General features: G+C 41.2%; 1 protein-coding gene across 3 annotated transcripts in view; it reads right to left on the reverse strand.

The window, feature by feature from the left end:
* LOC126293407 (uncharacterized) overlaps positions 1 to 25,346 on the reverse strand; it is a 139,406-nt gene that overhangs the window by 72,670 nt on the left and 41,390 nt on the right. For 2 of the 3 annotated variants that reach the window (XM_049986621.1, XM_049986623.1), the window contains one exon: positions 2,414 to 2,705. In XM_049986621.1, coding sequence (XP_049842578.1) covers positions 2,414 to 2,705 — 292 coding nt within the window. Of the gene's footprint in view, positions 1 to 2,413; positions 2,706 to 7,801; positions 8,627 to 25,346 lie in introns of those variants that run through there. The other variant, XM_049986622.1, reaches the window with a different exon arrangement.

Below are 25,346 nucleotides of genomic sequence, written 5' to 3' on the forward strand. Positions count from 1 at the left end.
GCAACCGTGGATTGCAAAAGCTTGAATTTTGTGAGTATGTTTGTGTTTGTTTGTGTGTCTATCGACCTGCCAGCGCTTTTGTTTGGTAAGTCACATCATCTTCGTTTTTAGATATATTTTTCCCACATGGAATGTTTCCCTCTATTATATTCATATAAATAAATAAATAAATTTACACGGTGATCTCTGTGAAAAAAATTTATTGTTCTGGCTGAGAGGCCTCCATTCTTTGTTTTCTCTGCTCACTTCGTTCTTGATTCATGGACGGAAATTTTTAATGGGATACAAAGACACTGCAGCAGCAAGAGTGAAGTTTTTATGTACTTTGTACTTATTGTGTGCTGAGGACAATAGGCTTGTGGTACAAGACCATACGAACAAATATATCTTGCTCTACTAATTTATGGAAAGACACATATCAAAAGTTCACAAGAGTGGGGCAATCTCCTTGAATAGAGTTATATTACAACTAGCTGCATATAGAAATAATTTTTATTTGTTACCTGTTCTATTTTTGCTCAGGAGCAAAAACAAAAAAAAATATAGTACAAAAATTTATGTGGTAGTGTTTATCTAAAATTTACTGAAAAGAAAAGAACAAACAGACCTGCTCTTCATCTCTAGCTTTCAAACTTCTTAACCAGATCTTCATAAGGAAAATTGGTAAAGAGGGAAAAGAAGGGAAAAAATATCATGCTTTGGGATGTGACAGTAGTTTTGTACACTGACTTCCTGACAATTGTAATTACATTGTGGACGATTTGAGTGTCTTTATCAAACACAAGCATGATAAATAGGGCTACTATAAATGATTCATTCACTTCCAAAGCTCTATATTTTCCGAAATACACATGTGCAAATGTCATTGATGTATGAATAGAGCCATTAATTCAGCAAATTTGCATTTTGTTCTCTACGATCATTTTATAGTGTGACTTGGATCACATTACACATGTCCAGGTGATAGTCAAGTTTGTTCCACAGCTGATGTAGCAACATCGTGGTAACTTGTGGGTCCAAGGGAAAAGAGCCATATCACCTTCACCACCACATACAATCCAGCAATGCAGAAGTTTGCAGTCTAATAGTGACAAACATTAATGCTCTCGAAAGGCATGCCCCATCTCATAGGAAGATGAAATGTTCAGAATCAGCATCAGTTGTAGAAGCAACCACAACTCCTACATATCATATCAAGGTATGAGGTACCCGTCACAGTCTTCTCACAGAAGAAAAAATTGGCCCATACATGTGACATTGTACAGGAAACAGTAACATTGAGCAAATCTTGTTTGTGTGCCACAACTCTGTGACAATTTTCAGTGCCCAACACTCTCACATTTTGGTGCTGAACCTTTCAGGTTTTGTCACTGAATATTAACTTGGAGGTGAAATGTTCACCCTCAAGTGCTTCCCAAATTCTGATACAAAACTGAAGGCACTGACCATAATCTTCCTGTTTTAATTGTTTCATAACCTGCCATCATGAAATATTCCTCAGTATGCTGTGGTATTCCCAGTTCGTGACTTGTGCACACAACAGATTTTTTTTTTATTTTTTTATTTCGCATGAAACTTTTGCTGATCCTATCATTATTGCATCTGGTGCACTTGGTCAACTGGTACTTTTCTGTTTACAGAGACAACCAGTATCCCTAACACATGCACAATGCTCTGTTTACATGATAGTTCCATAATTCCTTCTGAATGCAAACTGCACTGTTACAATACATAAATATCTTGCACATTATGACAGACAAAAACTCTTTCCACCCTTTGTCGCCATTTTGTCGAGGTGCTGCAATTGTAATGCCAAGTGGTGGGTACAATGCAAACGGTTTGAGTTTATGGTTCTATTCGTACATCAGTCATGTTTGTACATGCATTACCTCGGAGAATATAGAACATTGAAAATGAGTGAATCATTTATAGTAGTCCGATATCACTAGTTTTTACTGCAATATTATGAAAAGAATAGATTGCTACTTACCATATAGTAGAGATGCTGAGCCACAGATAGAACAACAAAACGACAGACAAACAAGTAAGCTTATGCACAAAAAGACCTTCATTCGAATTAGACAGTATTCACACATACACCCAAGCAAATGAAACACACGCTGGTCATGTGTGTGTAAGTTGTGTTTGCATGTGTGTGTGTGTGTGTGTGTGTGTGTGTGTGTGTGGGTGGGTGGGTGGGTGGGTGGGTGGGTGTGTTGTTTAATTCAGGTGAAGCTATTTTTGGCCAAAAATTTACTTGTTTGCCTGTCTGCGACTCATCATCCTCGCTACATGATATGCAATCTATCCTTTTCATAATATTGTCATTATTCCATCGTGGATTTTCCAATGTTTAGTTTTTATTGCACACGGACCAGCCCTGTAATGAAAGAAAACTTCACAATACACACACCTGTGTTCCAGCAGTGCTTCCTCCACTCTTGGAGGCCATCCCAGAGAAATCGTCACTGCAGGCTGGACTTTGCATCCTGTTACCGATGCCAGAAACTGGTGACCCCGTGGCTGCCTTCTGTGACGTAGACGCTGAAGCATTTAGCACAATACCCTGTTGCTGATGGCGATAACTAGGATCTGTCCGAGTAGTTCGCTGAGAGGCCACATAACGGTACTTGGTCGATATTACTGGCAACTTACGACGCCCACGTTGGTAGGTGCTGACAAAGGCACCAGCTCTGCAGTCGGGTCTGCAATTTTTTTGCAAGTATAAATTAAAAACAATGCATCTAACAGGCTGGGGTGTCTAGCTGGAGAATGGCATTAACTTCTTGGTGGCCATTCAAATTTCCACAACAGCACACAAATACCTATACTTAATGTATTTTTCCTCTGTGATTTCTTATCAGATCTTCAAATGAATTATATCACTGAATTTCTCTCTTATAAATCTGCTATTATGCCACAAAAAATACTGAAGTTCCAGCTTTAAAAACAAAAATAATGCTTCTGGCCCAGTGATTAATGAAGTTGCAAAGACATTTTACTCTAGTTTCATGAGCTTGTGATTACTATTTGCGAAAAGAAATAACAAATATCTTTCACAAGCCACAAATTATTTTATCTGAAAAATCAAATCCATTTCACTCTTTATGACAAAAAACAGCACTCACAGATTTATAAATTAACTTCTTCTGAATATAGTCACTGGAGAGCTGAAGTGGCCAATGGAGCTTTTGTTTGGCCAATCTCACCTTCAATTCGGTCTCTATCATCACTGTAGGTAATGAGCCACTTAAGACACGTGTTCGGGAAGATTACTTTGAGCCCTGTCTGGTCTCTCCACTACCATATGCAAAAGAGGAGCACATCCATCTTATTGGCAAGATGTATTTGCACACCTATAGTCTACAGGCAAAACCAGTTACCTGTTTTTGTAATTACACACAGAGATAATTATTACAAATTGCCAGACCAGTCTTGTAGATGATCAATGCAATGACCCTCTTAGTCACTGAACTGTAAATTAATTTCATCATGTAACAATGTCAAAGCTATCTGCAACAATTACCACTGGTTTTCACAGAAGAATATTGAAATTCTTAATCACAATGAAAATTTCTAAGAAGTAAGCAACTTTTGTAGGCAGAAAAAACATTTTAAGCATTACTGATTGTTACTCACTCATGGCTAGTTCAAAACAAATGAGTCACAGAATCTTGTTGACTTACTTAAATTAAGAAAGCAACATGTTTCAAGGTACAAAACACTTCTTTAGGCTACAATGCCAATACAAAAAAACATTTAATAGAAGTGTACATATATATTAAAGTTATTCTTTACCTTCTTGACATGTGCTGTGGTCAAACTCTGGGAAAAAAGGATGATCTAACATGAGGAAATGTTTACTTGATTTGTTAGGCTGCTGTTCACATGAAAATTTTTAAATAATCGCTGACTGTTCATATGGAGTAGCTGTCTTCTTATGGTGTGTTAAGTTACCACCATTGCTATCACAGAAACCAGTAATGTGACAGGACTGGGAAAAACTTGAGAACCAATAGAAACTAGCCAACCAGCCAAAGGCATCAACAGCCCAAGAGTAAACTAGAGGATGCAACAGGAGACAGACATACAATGAAGACAGCAGAGCAGAATAACAGTCCAGTGAGTAAACTGAGATCAAAAACCAAATCCTGAGCAGAAAAATTGTGTGTAGTGAGGCCAATATCACAGTCGACTATGGAGCTACTATGATGCTGGCTTTAAAGGGCTGCCCCGGGTGCTGACAGTGCAGCAGGGCAGACGTGTCCCGGGAGCAGTGCCTGTCACGGCAACACATTTGCCCGCAGATGCAGCAGTGCTGTCTGGTACTTTCCATCAAGTTCCATACCTTCTAGTGGGCCATCAAACTTACCTGGCCAATATACCAGAGCTAAGGCTCCTCGGTTCTTGTTAGCTTGCAGGTTTACGGAAAGTGGTTAATCCGCAAGTTTATACAAAGTGGTTAACAAGATCCACAGAGCCATAGCAATGTTAACAAGTGAACACGCCACAAGAAGACAGCTATTTCATATGAACAAAGTGAATTATTGTGTAAATATTTTTCTGTGAATAGCAGACCAACAAACAAAATGAACAGTCATTCGCATTAGGTTATCCTCCTCTGTCCGCAGCATGACCACAGCACATGCCAAGACTGTAATGAGCAGCTTTAATATGTAAGTGCACTTTCGTGAAACATTTTTTGTATTTCTCCTTTAGCCTGAAGATGAAACACATTGCTTCATTAATTAATTTAATTATGTCAACAAAATTTTGTGACTGATAGCGCCCTCTAAAAAACCTCTTTTGAAGAAATCACTTAACATCTGTGCATCTTCTTTTGTTTTGATATAAAGATGGAAAATGATCATAATTATTTGCACGAAAAGGTCTATTTTAACTCTGACAGGTCAGCCCACTACAGTACATAACAGAGGAATGCTGCAAATTCAGCTAGCTATCAACGAAACATGCTGCACTGTCCCTCAACAGAAGTTCTACTACCTTGTCAGTACTGTTACTCCTGATATTCAATGAGATGTAGTAGCCGTAAAAGAGAAGACCAATGCAACAACATCAGAAGCCCATCCCCTACTCAGTTACCAGCAAGTACATTCGCAACTTAAATCGAGAAAGACTTTCTATGAGACAAGTGAGGCACTCGCTGTATCCACCACAGTATGAGACTACAAACTGGGAGTGGCAGAACCCAGTATCTTGAAAGGAGAATAAAACTTGTAGGACTTCTTCAGGGCCATATGGAAGAGTGGATTATTTGAAAGTCACTCAACCAACCCCTTTCTGGTGTCAGGAGGAGGAGCCTGTGCTCACTTTGTTCATTTCTTGTAGTAGTGTTGCCTGTGCTCAGTGGAAGAAATAGCAAAAACTGGCATAACTCAACATGAGGTTGCTAAGCTCTGGTATACAGCTGTTTTAGGCCATATTAGTAGATATACTGTCAGTATTGCCTTCCAGTCTACTACTTATTAAATGAGTTTGAGACCCCATTGTTTACCCACTATGATTAGATGGCCAAATTCTAGATATACTTATTACAATGTTTTATTAATATCTGACGCAGTCACTTTTTAATACACGTTTTTAAGTGGTTTCTTCAGATGCTACAATAGGAAAAATAAAATGCTTATATTAAGACCTTAACGCAATTAAAAATGTTTTTATTAAGACTACTTGCGAGTTAAGTGATGTGCAGTACTCGTGGATCATACCGATGGGCAGAATTTGGTGAACATATGTTCATGCGTAGTCTGACTAAACATAATACTAAAAAGCATGGAATTATATATACAACTAAGTGTACTTCTCTTTCTCTACTCTTTGCACTAAATCTGTGCATCCTCTGTGAAGCAAATTTTTTCTTATGAAAACCATAAATATGATGAAGCAGCAATGACAGTGCTATGAGTTATTTGTAAAATATAAAAAATAGAGTTACAGGACAGAAAAGCAATAACAACATATTTATGATCTTATGGGTAGCGATGTAAACATCTAGCAGCCCGATATGCAGCACCATAAGATGACAGAAATACACTATCTGCCAGGTACTCCATATCAACGACCTCAGTAGTCATTTCACATCATGAGATAGCAGAAGGGGCCCTCTGCGGAACTCACGAACTTTGAACGTGGTCAGGTGATTGGGTGTCACTTGTGTCATACATATGTACGCGAGATTTCCACACTCCTGAACATCCCTAGGTCCATTGTTTCCTATGTGATAGTGAAGTGGACATGTAAAGGGACACGTACAGCACAAAAGTGTACAGGACGATCTTGTCTGTTGACTGACAGACATCACCGACAGCTGAAGAGTGTTGTAATGTGTAATAGGCAGATATCTATCCAGACCATCACACAGCAATTCCAAACTGCATTAGTATCCACTGCAAGTACTATGACAGTTAGACAGGAAGTGAGAAAACTTGGATTTCAAGGTCAAGCAGCTGCTCATAAGCCACACATCACGCCAGTAAATGCCAAATGGTACCTCACTTGGTGTAAGGAGCATAAACATTGGACAGTAGATGAATCATCGTACACAATGTGGTGATCCAATGGCAGGGTGTGGGTATGGTGAATGCCTGATGAACATATCTGCCAGTGTGCATAGTGCCAATAGTAAAATTCAGAGGTGGTGGTGGTATGGTGTGGTCGTGTTTTTCATTGAGGGGGCTAGCACCCTTTGTTGTTTTGTGTGGCACTATCACAACACAGGCCTACACTGATGTTTTAAGCACCTTATTGCTTCCCACTGTTGAAGAGCAATGCGGGGATGGCAATTGCATCTTTCTACACGATCGAGCACCTGTTCATAATGCACGGCCTGTGACAGAGTGGTTACACAACAATAACATGCCTTTAGTGGACTGGTCTGCACAGAATCCTGACCTGAATCCTACAGAACACCTTTGGGATGTTTTGGAATGCCGACATCATGCCAGGCCTAACCAACTGACATCGATACCTTTCCTCAGTGCAGAACTCCATGAAGAATGGGCTGCCATTCCGCAAGAAACCTTCCAGCACCTGATTGAATGTATGCCTGCAAGAGTGGAAGCTGTCATCAAGCTCAAGGGTGGACCAACAACATACTGAATTCCAACATTACCGATGGAGGGCGCCATGAACTTCTAAGTCATTTTCAGCCAGGCGTCCAGATACTTTTGATCACATAGTGTATGTACCGTAAGGCGTGCTCATTCGTTTCAAATACAGTTTGCTTTAGCAACCTGTACTATGTTTTTATAATTTACGAATAATTGGTAGAACTAATATTGTAGCACTGATATATTCCATGGTTTCACAAGTAAATTTTTGTCCCAGTACAAAAAGTAGGGATGAGAAAGTACATTTAGTTCTATCTTTACAATTCCCTGATTTTTTGCATTACATTTCGTCTGACAATACACAAATGTGTGTTCACCAAATACCACCCATATGTACATGTATTTTACTTGCACATTACTTAACTCACAAGCAGACCTAGTAACAACATTTTTACATATGTTTAGGTCTTAATGTAAGGTCCTACTTAGCATCTGAAGATGACCATTGTGGGCCAAAACCAGCTATTGTTGTAGCATAGTGATTGTCTCAAAAACAAACCAAAGTTTATGATTTAATTACACTAAAATTCTGTTGATATCCACATGTCATGGGCAAATGTGTTCTGTACATTGTTTTCTTTTTTTACTGGGCTGCAAAACAGAAACGTACAAAAATTTTCATTTTTTTACTAACGATATTAGGAAACGCATACTTTAATATGGAAACACACCTGAATTTTGCCTCCGTTGGCTTTGGTGCTAGACCACTATGAACCAGGGCTGTCGCACTTCCTGCAGCAGCCCCTGTTGTCTTCTTGGAAGATTGTTCTTGTTTTTTGGTTACCCGACATGTACCATGTGTGACATGCTGATTGTTCTTCTCTGTTGATTCATCCTCTGCATTTCTCAAATTATTTTCTGTGCCCCCACAAGAATACAAGCTGTCAGTAGACTTCACCGATACTTCACGATCCTCACTCGAGGTGCTTGAGTGTTCGGCCGATCTAGAGACTTGTTTACTACCGTCACTCAGCACTGAAATGTGGAGTTGCTGCAAATATCCGGGCAGGTTATCACCTTCTGAGCAAGCTGTTTTAACAAGAGAGGAGGTTTTACTTTTCGCTGTCATGTCCTGGGCCGCTTTCACATTTGCCTTTTTTCCTGTGGTTCCTTGCTTCTTGAGTTTTGTATCTCTTGTAAATCTCGGAGCAGGCAAAGGGTTTCTTCCTGCTATTTTAGCATCCTCGACCTTACCTGGCACCGTCTGCAGCAAACCTTTCTCTCCTTTTGCCTGGTGACGAGCATAAATTGTTACTTCTAAATGACTCTTTGGACACTCTGTTTTCTGTTCCTGAATGGCCACAGTTGCATCATTCTCTTCTGGTATTGTCACTTCTAAATTTCTGCATATGCCATAAGGCACTGTGGAGGAGCCTTCCACAAGCTGTTCACATCGTTCAGAATTACGTTCAGCTTTTGCTAAGTGACCCTGTTCATGCACTGCTCTTTCATGGGCAATACTGTCTAGCTCTATTTCAATCATTCCTTCCTTCATTCCTGTAGATTCATTTCCAGTTTTAGATTTTGATATATCTACTGATAGGTCATCCAACTTCACAGTTTGAAATTGTGCTTGCCCTTCAAATGAACATTGCTCTGTATTCCTAGATGCTAAGGTAATTTGTTTGTTTTCCAAATCTAGATTCTTACATTCTGGCATACAGAAAGGGTTTTCAGTGTTACTTTCAACAAGGCATTCCTCGGCACTGCAACTCTTAGTACACATTAGTGACTGTCGTAAAAATTGGTCTACATCTGAAACACATTTTAAACATTCTCCTGGGCATGTTTGCTTCTGGTGCACAGCAGACCTACCTGCATGTTTCTCTTCAGAAGCCAAACCGTTTGGTGCCGAAGCTCTTGAAAGAATTCTAATTGGATGCTGCCCTATTCCTAAGCAACACTGAGATTCGGTTGTACTAAAATTTTTTCCATCAGTGACCTTTTTTGGGCAAGTGTCTTCACAAAATCCTAGATGCGGTAAGAAAAAACGTTTCTGAATATCGCTATCACTGATTAAATTGTACTGAGGCTCAGAAAAATAGCTCTCCCGAAGCTCACTCTGGTGTCCAACAAACGACTTCTCTTCAATCATCCTGCCTCCATCCCTTTCCTTCGATCTAAGATTTTCCTGAATTATTTCAGACAACGTTTTTGAAGCAGACATCATAGCCAATGCACATTCACCTGCTTCCTTCTCCAAAAGTGACTTCTTCTTCGGGGACTCAGTTAATGATTTCCCCAGCTGCATCCCACTTTTCATGTTGTCTGACTGCACTTCCATACCTGATGTATAAAAGTCCTTAAGAGTTTCTGCAGCAGTATCACTCATTTTATCAGCTTCATACGATTTCTTTACCCCATCTTTCACATCCAAGTTTTCTTCATAACAAGCATCCGCATAACGCGCAGGACTCTGCATTCTCGTCAAGTTCACGGGGCGTCTTGGATAGGCTGGAGTGCTTGACGAACCGAAGTCACCTCTAAAGGCTCGGAAGACATCAAATGGACTCCGGTCACTATCGGGTGGCTCTTGGAAACTGGCTCGTGCACCGGGTTCTCTGCGCCAGACGTCATCTGCCGACCTGAACCGTAGAAAACATCAAGTCACATCACATTACTGATATTCGTAACTTGCACACTTCATTGATGAACTAACTGGATAGAATAATTTTTGGTGATAATGCTACACAGTTTTTATATATTGTAGAAATGAAATTATGTAACACGTGAAGCTGCTGTACAATTTATTCTTTATCCAGAAACCATTTTCGGACTTGGTCAGAAATCATTTCCGAGAACTTGTAGTAAACAAAACAGAAAACAGTGTCACTATGCTATATAATGCAGGCAAAGGTAGATATATGAATTTCACGGAAGCCATGGAAATTTTTTCGATTTATAACAAACATTCAAATTTCAATTCAAATGAACACCTCGAACTGAAAAACAAATAACACTCCAAAGATTTTCACAACATTTTATCACAAAAGTAATACTAGTCACAACAGCATTTCTTTGCTGTTTTATTTTGTTTTTTCTTTCCATTATTGAGTAACTGGCACTCCACACTCACATCTACAGGAAGCGGGCAAAAAAAAAATGGAAACGCCAAAAACATAACACATTACCTTTAGACTTGCAACAAATATTCAGTTTTTATTCGGCATTCGGCCTTTTCAGCTACTTTTATCCTATTCGACCATATACTGAATATCTAGGTACTATTCAGCCAAATACTAAATACTTAAGTAAGATGTTTTGTTCTAGTTAGATAATTGGTAAAATCAAAATATTGATTATAATAATGTATTTTTCTTGTAATCATTAAAGTAGTCACAGGTCCGTAATCAACTTGTGTATTACAAAAATGAACAACAAACTAAGTATCAAATTAAGTACTCCTCTGTGAACACTTTTTAAAAATAATACATGTCTATGCACTTGAATTCCCATAATTAAAATTTAGAAGTGGAAGTTATGGTGCCAAAAAACTATTTTTGCTGCATTTTTAGGAAGTAGTTTACTCCTCTTCTTCTAGTAGATATTCCCAGCTTCAGAAAAAGATGCTCTGAATAAACATTATTTCCTGGCGCCAAAAAATATTTTGCTGCAAGATTTACCAAACATGGAAAAATATAACTTCTTGCTTGCCACTATGTTTATGGATTGTCATGACCTGATATGTTCTTAATACTTTTATGATGGTTTATTTCAGCTGCAACTACTTTTTTCCTTTTGATGTCCCAGTATGAAATGCGTGTTGCCCCCCTCCCCCCCCCCCTCCCCCCTGCAACCACCTCGAAATCCATAAAAGACGAGTGAATAGTCTGGCTTAGACTCTTTAGTTCTCATCCTCTTGGCCCAATTAGGGGACGAATTCACACTATTGTCATTGCTTGGTTCACAGTTCATCTTTAGGCTATCGATCAAAATAAACTGCCTTACTTTTTCTCTTTGTAGTTGACTGGTAAAAACGTTCATTTTAAAGTGTGGGTCGAAAGTGGTAGCCACCAAATAATTTTTGGTTGTTGCCATGTCTTCAAATCATTCTTGCAGCCCCTGTTGTATAATAAGCCTCACCTGACTTAATTTGGCTATTAGCACTGATGTGCTCATTTTATCGTTACATCACATTAATGTAACAATATACAGAATAATTTCAGAAATGCCAGCATATTTGGGATTTGTCATTTTTGTTATTTCCTCAAATGGTTGTAATAATTTCAAAAGTTTCTCTAAAAGCACCCATTGTGCAGCAGTCAAATGGCAATATCCCAGTCCACGAGACAGAGCGAATCTGCCTGATTTTGCTCCATTAGCTTTGCAAACATATAACAGGTGGAATTCCACTGTGTCCTGAAATCTTCCCCAATTCATGCTCAGGGAGATTCAGATCTTTTTGGATAGAATGCAGTTTCTCCTGTGCAATGCCACAATGATTAAAATGTGTTGAGGATCTCCTACAGGTTGCTATCATTTGAGTCATGCCTGACTGAGGCTTCAGACAATCGTTAACAATTAACTGAAGAATATGAATGAAACAATGCACTGAAGGCAAGTCAGCATTAGTAACAGGTTTCACTACATTTTGTCCATTATCATGAATAATGAATAATGAATTTTTGTCAGCTGGATGTTCCATAAACTTGGATTTTCCTGTAAACTAATTGCTATGTTTTCTGCTCTGTTTTGCCCCTAAAAATGGTTGATCCTCAATGCCACATGTTTGGCACTGAATTTACAATCAATAGAATGTGCAGTAAAACTGAAAAAACTGTTCTGATTATGCAAGCATGTCCACATGTCACATCACGGAAATATAATCAGCCTCTGAAAGTAATCTTCTAATTGTCTCTATTCTGGAAATATTTTTTTTGTGGAAAGGGAGGGCAACATGGTATTTTGTATCACAACAAAGCACTAATAATTAGTATTCTAAAACCAGCCCATCTACTATATTTACTGCCTCACTGTCAGCTGTTATCATATTGGTAATTAAGAGATGGTATTTATTTAGCCTTGGGATCATTAATATCCCATGGTTTATGTATTTCAGCACATTCTTCAAGACTCAGTTACTTTTATGATGTCAAAGCTTTGCTTACATCTGTATCTTTAACCGTAATTGTTATAACGTCAAGTTGAACACATATATTTCAAAGACGACACAATACATGTAAATCACAGAGCAAGTAGGCAAAGTAAGACATGTGTACACGGTAATAGTCAAATCAGCACTGAGTCCAAGTCTAGTGGCCGCTGGCTCGCTGGCCACTTAGGTGGTGCGGCTGCTGCATGGCTGGCAGACAGCGCCGCATGTAGAGGACGTGCGTAACTGCACGGCGGCACTTTGAAAGATCGGCGAGTCACAACACTCATCCCCCCTTTGAATTTTTTGCACTGGTCTTGAAGGAAGTGGCACGTAGATTGCTAACATCCTTAGGTGTTGTTTGACTGGCAGTAAAGTCTCAAGGAGGAGCTTCCCGTACGGACGGAAGTGTCCCTGATGATAACGGATCGAGATGACAGGAGACATAGGGGTCGAATCTGCTGGGGCCCCGTGCACCTTTGCAGCAAGTCCGGTTGTTATAACAGGAGACATGGGCAATGTGTCAACGTCGGTAGGAGAAGGAGGCGAGTAGAGCTGCTCCGACAGATGATGGTCATCCGGTGCCTGCATGGGCAGATCTCCTGCTGGCATCCCTCCTTGTGCTGGCACCGAAATGATGGTGAGAGGGCTGCGTTGTGAGTAATGAGAGATGCCAAGATTCCGAGCATCAGGTAGAGCCGAAGGTGGTGTAGCGGTATTCGGAACAGGCGTTGCCAGCACACGAGGCCGAAGCTGGTCCGAATGATGCACTACAACACCCATGTCCGTCATTTCATACAGGCATCGGTCACGGTGTCGTAAGATGCGGCCAGGACTCCATTTTGACCGCCTGCCATATCCTCGTACTGATACAAGGTCGCCGGCGGTGAACTGGCTAAACAAAGGCACCCGTGGCTGTGAGGTGGAAGGCCGCAGAAGCTGAAGTAGTGTGCAGGGCTGTCGGCCATGTAAGAGCTCAGCCGGGCTGTAGTCGCCCATGGGGGTGAAACAGTAAGAAGCCAGAAACTGGAGAAGCGCATCATCAGCAGCAGAAGAAGTCAGGAGTTTCCTCATCTGAGCCTTAAATGTGCGGACCAGTCATTCAGCCTCGCTGTTTGATTGTGAATGGAACGGAGGGGCCATGACATGCGTGACACCATGACGAGCACAAAAATCCGCAAATTCAAAAGAGGCAAATTGTGGACCATTATCAGTAACAAGAGTAGAGGGAAGGCCTTCAAAAGAGAAAATGCGAGCGCGAGCACTTGTGGTTGCCGTGGTGATAGGCGACGTGAAACGGACAATGAAAGGAAAGTTAGAGTAGGCATCAATTACGAGTAGCCAATAAGTACCTAAAAAGGGTCCCACGAAGTCAGCGTGAATACACTCCCAGGGCTTCTCAGGTGAAGGCCACGGTGGCAAAGATGACTTGGGGGTGGCGGCCTGTGACGCACAAGGGCCGCAGGCAGCGACCATGTGTGAGATTTCAGAGTCGATGACAGGCCAGTACACATGACTGAGCGCCAGAGATTTTGGGCGAGAGACGTCCCAGTGCCCTTGGTGAAGGAGGCGCAAGACCGAAGCACGCAAAGACACAGGTACCACAACACGCGGGAAATCATTGTCGGTGGAAAGGAGGATAACACCATCCCTAGCCGTGAGGCAGTAGCGCAAAGCGTAGTAGTTCCGCAATGGATCAGAAGTCTTAGCAGATGGACGATCTGACCAACCCTTCTGAATACAGTGGAAAACCCGGGAGCGGGTAGGATCAGAACCCGTAGCAGCCGCCACCCGGTCCCCGGTGATGGGGAACCTGTCCACAACCCACCGTTCAGCAACATCTAGGTGGAAATACAAAAGTTCGTCACTATCAAATGGCAGATCAGGATCCAGTGATGAAATCAAGAATCGCCGATGTGAGAAGCGTTTGCTGTTCAATGAGACCTTGCAATAGTTGCTCTAAAGTAGCCATGGAAACCTGTGGGTCAACAATGAAAAGAAAAAATCCCATCCTCGTCGCCAATTGTTATAACGTCAAGTTGAACACATATATTTCAAAGACGACACAATACATGTAAGTCACAGAGCAAACAGACAAAGTAAGACATGTGTACACGGTAATAGTCAAATCAGCACTGAGTCCAAGTCTAGTGGCCGCTGGCTCGCTGGCCGCTTAGGTGGTGCGGCTGCTGCATGGCTGGCAGACAGCGCTGCATGTAGAGGATGCGCGTAACTGCGCGGCGACACTTTGAAAGATCGGCGAGTCACAACAGTAACGTCTTACCCCTTTGAAGTGCAGGCTGCAACTTACAATGTTCGTAACTGTGTTTAGTTTTCAAATGATTTATCATTCCTGATGTGGTCACCACCACGAGAAGTTTTTATTTCATACAATTTGCACACAACACTTTTAGGATATCTACATCATCCCTGAAATATGTCCATATAGGCATTTTTTTTCTTTTTTAAGCCATAATGGATTATTATTAGACCTTACACAATTTCACTTTAAAACAAATCAAAACATAGAGTACCATAAACTGTGCTTACATATTAATGATGTGTATCAAACTTGTCAACAGAACATCCATCATGGTAACAATTAAGCATGGATGGCATGGTCAGGGAGGGAGGTACGTACATTTGAACAAACAAACACGTTGATACAAGTTTTCCCACCACATGCCAGCTGAATACTTTTGCCTAATAGTCAGCTATTTGGCTAGTAGGCCTGCAGAATATTCAGTACTCAGCATGTGACTATATATGTTATTCGTTGCAAATCCACTTATCATCCCTAATATGGTGTAGGAAAACCGTTGGCATTCAAAACAGCTACCAGCCACCTCTGGATGGACAAATCCTGGTCATGCATAGCTTCCAGAGAAACCTTATACCATTCTTTCAGCAAAATAGTGGCAAGTTCAGGTTACAATGACGGATGTGTATAGCAATCATGCACTCTTCTCTTCAAAGTAGATCACAAAAGCTCAACGATTTTGAGATATGACAAATCATTCTCATGCTTGTAAAGCCAGTCTCCGACTATGTATGGACAGTGGCCCTGTTGTCTTAAAACACATCACTGTCATTGGGGAATAATTATACCATGGGATAGACATAATTAGACAAAATGGTCACATAATCCTTGGCAGTAATGCGAACTCACACGGTAACCATCGGGCCCATGAGATACTACAATGTGGCTGCCCAAACTGTCTCCAAACCCGCCATGTTTCACTCTTGCAACGTATAGCCAGCCAGCAGTTAGAAACAGTGTGCAGCATGAATCATCTGACCAAATGACTCTCTTCCATCACTCCTGGTCCAAACTTTACGGTTTTGCGACCTTGTTTTCCTGCTACAGACATTTGCCTCAGTGATGAGTGGTTTTGCAACTCTAGCTCGCTCTGTAATTCCCTGCTTCTGGAACTGTGTCTGTATTTGTTTGGTACTGACAGGGTTCTCAACTGTCACACTCAGTTCTGCAGTGACTTTTACAACTGCCGCCCTTGTATTTTTCGTCACAATCCTCTTTAATGACTGTATGTCACCGTCACTCAACACATACTTTCGTCCATGCTGTGATTTAGCTTTCCCTGTATGTTATATAATTCTTCAATATGGTGCCTCTCGAAACACTGAACACTTGAGCTCCCTTGGTTATGGGAGCACGCACCATACAGGCACCAACGATCTGCCCACATTTGAATTCATTCAGCTCAAACCTAACGCACTCACAACTTCATCGAACACACCCTGCCCAGCTAGTCACACAGTCTATGTGCTGCTTCCTGAGCGGGAAGGCATGCCAGTCCTCTGCACAAATCCGACCAGCAGATTAGTGTCAAGATCCAATGTGCCGACCAGCATGTGGATGGTTTAAGGCGGTTTTCGTTTTCTACTCACCTCAGTGAATGCGGGCTAGTTCCTCTTATTCCCCCTCAGTTACACTATGTCGGCAATTGCTGCACAAACACTATCTCGTACGCGTACACTATAATTACTCTACCTCGCAAATATTTACTGTTACACTTGTCTGGTATGAGACGTTGCTGGTGTGGGGTTGGGGAGGGGGGTGGTGGGGGTGTCCATTGGGGGCTGAACCGCACAATAACCCTGGGTTTGGTGTGGGGCAGCAGTGGGGTGGCTGGACTGCCATGGCCTGTTGTGGCGTTGTGAACCACTGAGGGCTATGGCGGGGGACATAGCCTCTCTGTCATTTCTAGATCTCCAGTTTAAATACACAATACTGTTCTGAACATGACTGCATTTGCAACATCTTGAAGGTATCACACAGGCGCCATTTGTGGTTGATACATCAGAGCCAGCCGCCCGCGGTGGTCTCACGGTTCTAGGCGCGCAGTCCGGAACCGTGTGACTGCTACGGTCGCGGGTTCGAATCCTGTCTCTGGAATGGATGTGTGTGATGTCCTTAGGTTAGTTAGGTTTAAGTAGTTCTAAGTTCTATGGGACTAATGACCACAGCAGTTGAGTCCTATAGTGCTCAGAGCCATTTGAACCATTTGAAGATCAGAGCCAACTACAGGCCTGGCTAGCATCTGCATTTATGTTCAAGCAGGAATTTCTCACGGTGTTTCCATCTTTTTGTTCAACCCCTGTACCATTTCATGGCAAAATATTATTTTTAATATATTATTTTTACTGTATAAAAACACACACACACTCCTGCTGTTGTTTGTATTTCATTGCAATTTTCCAATATCCTTTTTGCCCAAAAATCTTCCTGTATCCATGACATGTACAGCAGATATTGATAAATGATCTCTGACCAAAATCTGTTGTACAATAAAGAAAACAATTGTACAGCAGCTTCACATGTTACACAACATCAGTTTCACAACTGGATAAACCATAAAATTACAGAGAGATAGAAAGGCTGGCCATAACTTGCCTTCTAGAGGTGAAATCCCAAATCTGGTGACAGACACTTGTAAACACAATAAAAAAGAACTACTATGTGTGGTTTCAGTTGCCTGAGACTGCAGACATGTGTGCAAGTTGTGTTTGTCTGAAAGTGTGTCTATTGCTGACAAAGGCCTTAATGTCCGGAAACTATAACTGTGTGAATCTTTTTGAAGTGCCTACCGAGACTCAGCACCTCTACTATATGGTGAGTAGCAACTTTCCTTCTCTAATACTGTTACATTCCATCCTGCATTTTCCATTGTTTATTTTAAAGAAAACTATCCTATATTTCAGGACCGTTTGTTTCTTCCTCAGGGAGAAAAAGGAGTTGGATGGTGAATATTAAAAAGGACGGAATGTCATTCAGGTCCCAGACTGAGAACAACGAACCTGTTGTGAGGAGAAGTGGAGATGCAGATGAAAGGGGAAGCATGAGAGAGCTAGTATGATCAAAAATCTAACTTTCATGGTTTTGCCATCTCATTTTCCTGTTACGGACATTTGCATCACTGACGAAAGGTTTTGCAATTCTAGCTCGCCCCATAATTCCCTGCTTCTGGAGCTGTGTGTCAGTTTTTTAGCATTGAGAGGGTTCATGAGAGCGACACTCAGTCCCGCAGCTAGGGAAGCACTGCCACAGCCTCAGCCCAGGGATGGCAGATGGACTGAGTGAGAATTCAAAATGGATGACAAAAAAGACAGGAAAAGAGCAATGAATAATGTAATTAAGCACTACGTGGAAAATAGAAAGAGATAGAAAAAAACAAAGACAGGGAGAGACAAAAACTTGAAGATAAAAGGTAAGTGCCTTATTTACCTGAGTATACAACAATCCTGAAGATGCAACAAACTTCCCTTTTTTAAGAGGCTACTCGAGAAAAAATTATTTTTAACATATTTTGACTTTTCAAAATTACACTCTTTTCTTTTACATAAAGTATCTGCCAAGAAATTAACACCACACATTTTCTAAACTTGTGCCATTTGTTGACTGTCTGCATTTTGATAATACTAGAAGAAATAAAATAAACAAAAATAAATAGTTTGCATTAATTTTCAGACCATTTTCTTTTCTGCCTTTTTTGCTTCTTGACTCTGTAGTCTGTGGTATCACTACTTTTAATCATCAGCATCATCCTAATAGCACAGCTGTGAAATTTATATCTTTGTTTTCCCAAATATTAGGCTATCTTCCAAATGTGTTGCTATTTATGAGTTTGTTATCACAGTGGGACCTGAGAACACAGCCTTTTTTTCCAAAATACGTATCAGATCTCACTTCTGTGCTGACATGAGAATGTTACAATGGCTTTTGCTACCAAACATATCGCCTGCCCATTGCTCTCTCATTGCCTGTGTAGGACCAGCAGACACACACCCTTTTATTCCTGTCACACACCACGACGAGCACCGACAACACTGCAGCAACAAATGCGTAAGTATGGCACTGGCCTCTGTCTAAACTTTTACCGTCTCCAGCAGAAAAGAATGCTACTGTTGAATATTTGTCCAGCTCTAGAGTCAGTTCAATTTCAAGTACAAATAGACTTAGCAAACTACAGTTTCAATTAGGCAGATTTTCATAAAAAGCCAAAGTACCTGGTATACACCGATCAGCCAGAACATTATGGCCTGGAAGCAATGAGGCTTTGGTGCGGTTGCTGGAAGCAGTTGTCACCACATTTGCACACTCAAGTAATGTAATTCTCGTAAATTTCGGAGAGGGGGACAATGAGCTCTGATGCCACATTCCAACACATCCCAGATGTATTCATCAGGTTCAGACCCGGCATGTTGTGGGGCCAGTATATCAACTGGAACTCGCCACTGTGTTCCTCGAACCATTCCACCACACTCATGACCTTGTGACATGGTGCACCGTCTTGCTGAAAAATGCCACTGCCGTTGGTTGTATGTACTTTGCAACCAGTGTATCACACTCCTTGGCCATCATGGTGCCTTGCACAAGCTCCACTGCACCTATGGATGCCCATATGAATGTTTCCCAGAGCATAGTGCAGCTGCTACCAGTTTGTCTCCATCCCGCAGTACAGGTGTCAAGGAGCTGTTCCCTTCGAAGACAATGGATTCGTGTCTTCCCATCGGCATAATGAAGAAAGTATCACGATTCATCAGATCATGCAACTGCGCCAACGTCCAGACCAAGGGTTATGTGCCCATTTCAGTCATAGTTGTTGATTCACGGTGTTAACACTGGCACATGCATGGGTCACTGCCTGCGGAGGCCAATCATTACGAGTTCTGTGCATTGCGTGTTCAGACACATTTTCACTCCGCCCAGCATTGATGTCTGATGTTAATTCTGCCACAGTTCACAGCCTGCCCTGTTCCTACCAGTCTTCCCAGCCTACAATGTCTGACATCTGTAATGAGGGGTGGCCACCCAACGCCACGAAATCTGGATGTAGTTTCACATTGGTTTCAACAACATGTGTGGAAGTCACTAACCACAGTACTCCTCAAATTCCCAACAATTCATGTAGTTTCCAAAACACTGATGTCGAACCTTCAGTCTATCATAATCTGCCCTCGGTCGAACTCAGGCAGATTGCGAGCCTTCCCCATTCTACACACGGACAGTGCACTCACAGATACTACATGCATCGTGCATGTATCAGATCAGTAGTCATTCCTCAACAAGTGACACTGCTATCATGTGGTCTGCTTTATATCAATAGTAGGTCAGTGGTCATAATGTTCTGGCTGCTCAGTGTAGATTTTCACGGTTGGCAACACAATAAAATTTGCTTCTTGGCCGATGCTCCCTCCCTGCAATCATCACAGCTCTCAGCCAAGTCAATGTTACTGTTCCCCTTCCAACCCTTCTGCAGCACTGAGCTTGAATGATACTGAAAAACAGCCAGCAACATTTTCTAGTGTGCAAGTCATATGCAACAATACCAACTAATACATAAATAAAAGATTCAGTCTCATTATCAAAAGTTGGCTTGTGGCACCATCTAGTGAGTCTGTTGGCACTATCTCCATTATCGATCTTGCTGCTGTAATTTATTCTCATGACAACAATTACAGTCATTTTAATATGATTTCCTCTGTTACAAATTTAATTCTCAATTAAAAGGCGATTAAAAACTGGTAATGTTTTTATTCGGTATTTTAATACATAAACGGCGACCAAATTTTTCATTTTCAATCCAATTAATAGATCATTACAGTCTTTTGTAACCAAATAAATTATTGGTCTGGGTTCTGAATCAACTAATGCTCTCTGAAAGCTCGAACATATACGCCACTGGTTGGCTAGTAGATTTTTCCGTCCCCATACCACACAACACTCTTCAGAAAGCATCCAACCTGGTTTTTTATTGTTGAAACCAACAACGGTATTGTGGCATGTGCATTCTCCACGTTTATAGGCATACGAGGTGCTACCCAAAATGTCTGAAAATTTCATTCTAAAAATAAGAAAACCACACTAACATCCTAATGTCCTCTGTCACTTTCAAACTAGTCACTTTGAGCATGTATGTGATGATCCCAGCGTTTCTGCCATTTTTGGAAGCACTCCAGAAAGTCTACAGAATGAAGGGTATTCAAGACCTGTTGCTATTCCACTGGGATATCTTCAGTAGAGTCAAAATGTTGCCCTTTCAAAGCAGTTTTCACCTCCAGAAACAGGTAGAAGTCACCAGGGGTAAGTATGGGGAGCAGGGAGGGTGGGGGACTGTTGTCACGTTGATTCTGGCCAGGGAATCCTTCACATTGAGCGAGGCAAGTGCGGGTGCATTGTTAGAGTGCACCAAATAGTCTTTCTTTTTACTCAGCTCTTGCTGTCTGCACAAAACATTTTCTCTCAGTTGCCTCAAAACCTCACAGTAAAACTGCCCATTGACAGTCTGACCTGGTAGAACAAACTCCTTGTGCACTCTTAACTCAAGTGTCGCATGGGGAGGGGGGGACACACTGGCTTCATGTTGTTTCAAATTTATCGAGCTTTTTTCAGTTTTGGAGAAGATGGCATTTACCATTATGATGTTTGCTGCTTCATTTCAGGGCCATAACTGTAAACCTAAAACTCATCACCTGTTACAACTATGGATAACACTTTTGGACAGTCGTGAAGTCTATGTTGCAGCTCTGTACACATCTGGATCCTGAGGTTTCATTGGTCGATGCTGAGAAGATGAGGGAGAAACTTTGCTGCAATTGTTTCATGTTCAGTTCATCAGCTAGAATTCATTGACATGTACCGTATGACAGCCAAAGTCTGTTACAAACATCGTGAACTGTCTGCTTTCAATCTTCATGAATGACGCCATGCACTTTCCTGATCATTTCTGTTGTACGTGTTCACTGTCAACCAGAATATTTGTCATCTTCCATAGAGTATCAGCCTTCCTTGAAGCACTTGAACCACTCAAATGTTCTTGCTTGACTCAGAGTAATCTCACTAAATGCCTCTGTTCGCATGCGGTGGGTTTCAGCAGCAGTTTTCTCCAAATTTAAACAATATTTTATATGAATCTGTTGCTCCTTCACATTTCCCATTTCCAATTCAGAGAAGCACTGAAACTGTCCTAACACACACCACAACAACTCACAACTGCACTCGGCAAAGGTGGCGCAGTAGTTAAGATGTGTACCTCAAGACATCTGGTGGGGGAATGTCATCCTGCTACTGGTTTGACCGTAACAAAAAAATTCTTGGATATTTCTGGTAGCACCTCGTACATAATGTGCATGCCTGATTTTTTTCACATCTGCAGAAACAGCCAGTCACTGGCTAGCCATTGATAAGTGAATAGGTGTTAGCGGTAGTCATCAGATTTTGTACTGTGGGCAAAATTACAGAAAAAGTGAAACAACATTATTGCATAAAATTTTGTTTTATGCTTGGTGATTCTCAAGTTAAATAATCTGCAAGATGTGTTATGTGTTTGGGGATGAAGCAATGGGTACCACAAAGATAAAAGGAGCGGTAAAACCACTCATCAGTGAAGAGTGAAGCACAATCAGGTAGGCCCTCAATAGCTGCAAATGAAGCCATTTTTGATCCCGTAAGAAGACTGATGATGCAGCATAAACGAATCACAATAAGAGAACTTGCAGATGAGGTTAAAATTAGTATTCAATTCATTCAATTTTAACAGAACATTTGAAACTCAGATGGATATAAATAAAATTTGTAAATAAATAAAAGTTGTTAACAACTGTGCAGAAGCAACTTTGGCTGGAGACTGCACAGTACATGCTGGGTACTTTGAACAGTAATCCCAACTTCCTTAACACAGTGATCACTGGTGACGAGTTGTGGCTATATGTGTACAACATAAAAACAAAGTTTCAGTCACTGTAAAGGAAGCATCAATCATCCGCAATACCTGAAAAACCAAAGCAGATCTGCAGCAATGTGGAAGTCATGCTGACTACTTTTTTGACTCCAATGGCATTGTCCATCACGATTACACCCCAGAAGGTACTAATATCAATAAGAAGTACTGGTGATCGAAACGTCAGTATAAATTTGAAAACTTAATAAACCACGGAATAATGTAGGTAGAGATGTAAAAATTGACACACATGCTTGGAATGAGAAAAAAAAGTTCGCAAAATGTCCAACAGATGGCGCTGGACAGCAAACCGTCAGTGACTGTGCATCACAATTGTGTATAAAAGGAGCTGTAATGAGAGCGAGAATCAGATGCATCAGCAGTCGCAGCATGTTTACGTTACCTAAAAAGGCCCTTTTAGTGAAGCTGTATTATCAGAATGGAGAATGTGCTAGTTCAGCGTAACGATCCTATCACCATAAGAAGGGGATTCGAATGGGTAAAAGTCCTTTGACAAAAGCAGCTGTGGCGAGAATGATTTCAAATTTCGAAGCCACGTGTTGTTTAGACAATAGACCCCATAGTGGCCAACCAAGCACAAGGCGTAATGTTGCTGAGACAGTTCAGGAAGAAATGGAGACTGTAGCGGGTTTGTCTATGCACAGGGAAGACAGCACTCATGAAGCCACACGTCGCACTGGCATTCCATACACTACTGTTTGGTTGGCACTTAGGCGTACCCTCCGATGCTATCCATACAAAATCCATCAGCATCATTAACTGTTACCTGGCGATTTAGTGAAGCGGAGGGCACTTGTGGTGTGGGCATTTCAAAAGATGACGATTGGTTGAGTAACGTGTTGTGGACCAACGATGCTCATTTCACGCTCCGAGGGTCTGTCAATATCCACAAATGCAGAATTTTGGCTACCAAAAATCCTAGAACTGTCGTGGAAACTCCATTGCACAACAAGAAAGTCACAGTATGGGTTGGATTTACCACATCTACCGTTATCAGGCCTTTTTTCTTCGAGGAAATGCACGATTCTGGTTTTGTAACTGTTACCATGATGGGTGGGAGGTACGCCGATATGTTACAGAATCGCACTATCCCCAGCCTGACTGATAAACACCTGCTGGAACGTACAATGTTCATGCATAATGGCGCTCCACCCCACATTGCTGGACGTGTGAAAGATCTCTTGCGCGCGTCATTTGGTGATGATCATGTGCTCAGCTGCCACTTTCGTCATGCTTCGCCTCCCAGGTCCCCAGACCTCAGTCCGTGCGATTATTGACTTTAGGGTTACCTGAAGTTGCAAGTGTATTGTGATCGAGCAACATCTCTATGGGTGCTGAAAAACAACATCCGACGCCAATGCCTCACCATAACTCCGAGCATGCTTTACAGTGCTGTTCACAACATTATTCCTCGACTACAGCTATTTTTGAGGAATTATGGTGGACATATTGAACATTTGCTGTAAAGAACATCATCTTTGCTTTGTCTTACTTTGTTATACTAATTATTACTATTCTGGTCAGATGAAGTGCAATCTGTTGGACATTTTTTGGGCTTTTGTATTTTTTTTTTGGTTCTAATAAAGCCCCACGTCATTCCAAGCATGTGTGTCAATTTGTGGCTCTCTATCCACATTATTCCGTGATTTATTCAGGCTTTAAATGTATACTGACTCTTTGATCACCCAGTACTACTGTGAGATACTGCCTAATCTTTGTGAAGCAGCGAGAGGCAGACTGACAGACTTGGGGGCAGTGGGCAATTGACACATTCACCATGATAACACACTGCCCATCATTGTCAATTAATTAGTGGTTTTTTGGCCAAACACAACAGAGCGGTGGTTTGCCAGCCACCCTATTCCCCCTATTCCCCTGACTAGCACTGAGTGACTTCTGGATTTTCCCTAAACTGAAAGGACCAGATTGATTAGAAGCTGCTAGAAATACAGAATCATCTTGAGATCTCCTGACAATATCATCCATTACTTCACATAATAGAGAGCCACTAGTAACAATATTATGAAAAGGATAGTAGCTACTCACCATATAGTGGAGATGCTAAGTCACAGATCGTTTTGTCTTTTTGTTGTGGCTATATGCTACTAAGCATCTCCTCCACTATATGGTGAGTAGCAACTATCCTTTTCATAATATTTTCGTATTGTTATTAGTCCAGTCTGGATATTCCATAGTGTGAAAGAGTCAGTTGTGTTTCAAAGAAGCAATATTTTCTGTATCCATGTCGGTTAGGTGTCAACAGCTCATTTAAGTATTTCGTAATTCTGGAACACAACAGAAGTTCCCTTAACCTAATACAAATTTATGCCACTGATATGGGTCTACTATTCACAGGATACTTCTAGTTCCTTTCTTGTATACTGGTGTGATCTGGGCGACTATCCAGTTTTTAAGTACAGACCTGTTGTCAATAGTGCAGGTCTATATGGCTGCTAAAAATTGAGCTAAGAGTACCAAGAAAGTTCTTTGCTGGAATCCAAAAGATATGAAAAAACCGAAACAAGAAGGTACATAGATCACTTTATGGTGAGGTCATCAAAATGACTATGGTTACAAAAGTTAATATACTAGCCAAGAAGGTTACGAGAGTACCTCTGCTAGAAAGAGCAAATAAGCAGTTGTTAGCATCCCTCACAGGTGATGAACTGGCATCACTTACTTCCAGTTAAAAATTGATGGATGGGAATTATGGACAAAGTTTAAATGGATGGTAAATAGTGGTCAGGAGAACTATGTTGTACAAGCATACCATCAGTTAACCATCAAAACAAACAGTACTCTGTTGAATTGCCCAATTACTTAGCTTGCATTTACCATGAACCTCACACCCAGTGCAAAGTT

This window comes from Schistocerca gregaria, chromosome 10, assembly GCF_023897955.1.
Source record: "Schistocerca gregaria isolate iqSchGreg1 chromosome 10, iqSchGreg1.2, whole genome shotgun sequence".
NCBI classification, from domain to species: Eukaryota; Metazoa; Arthropoda; class Insecta; order Orthoptera; family Acrididae; genus Schistocerca; species Schistocerca gregaria.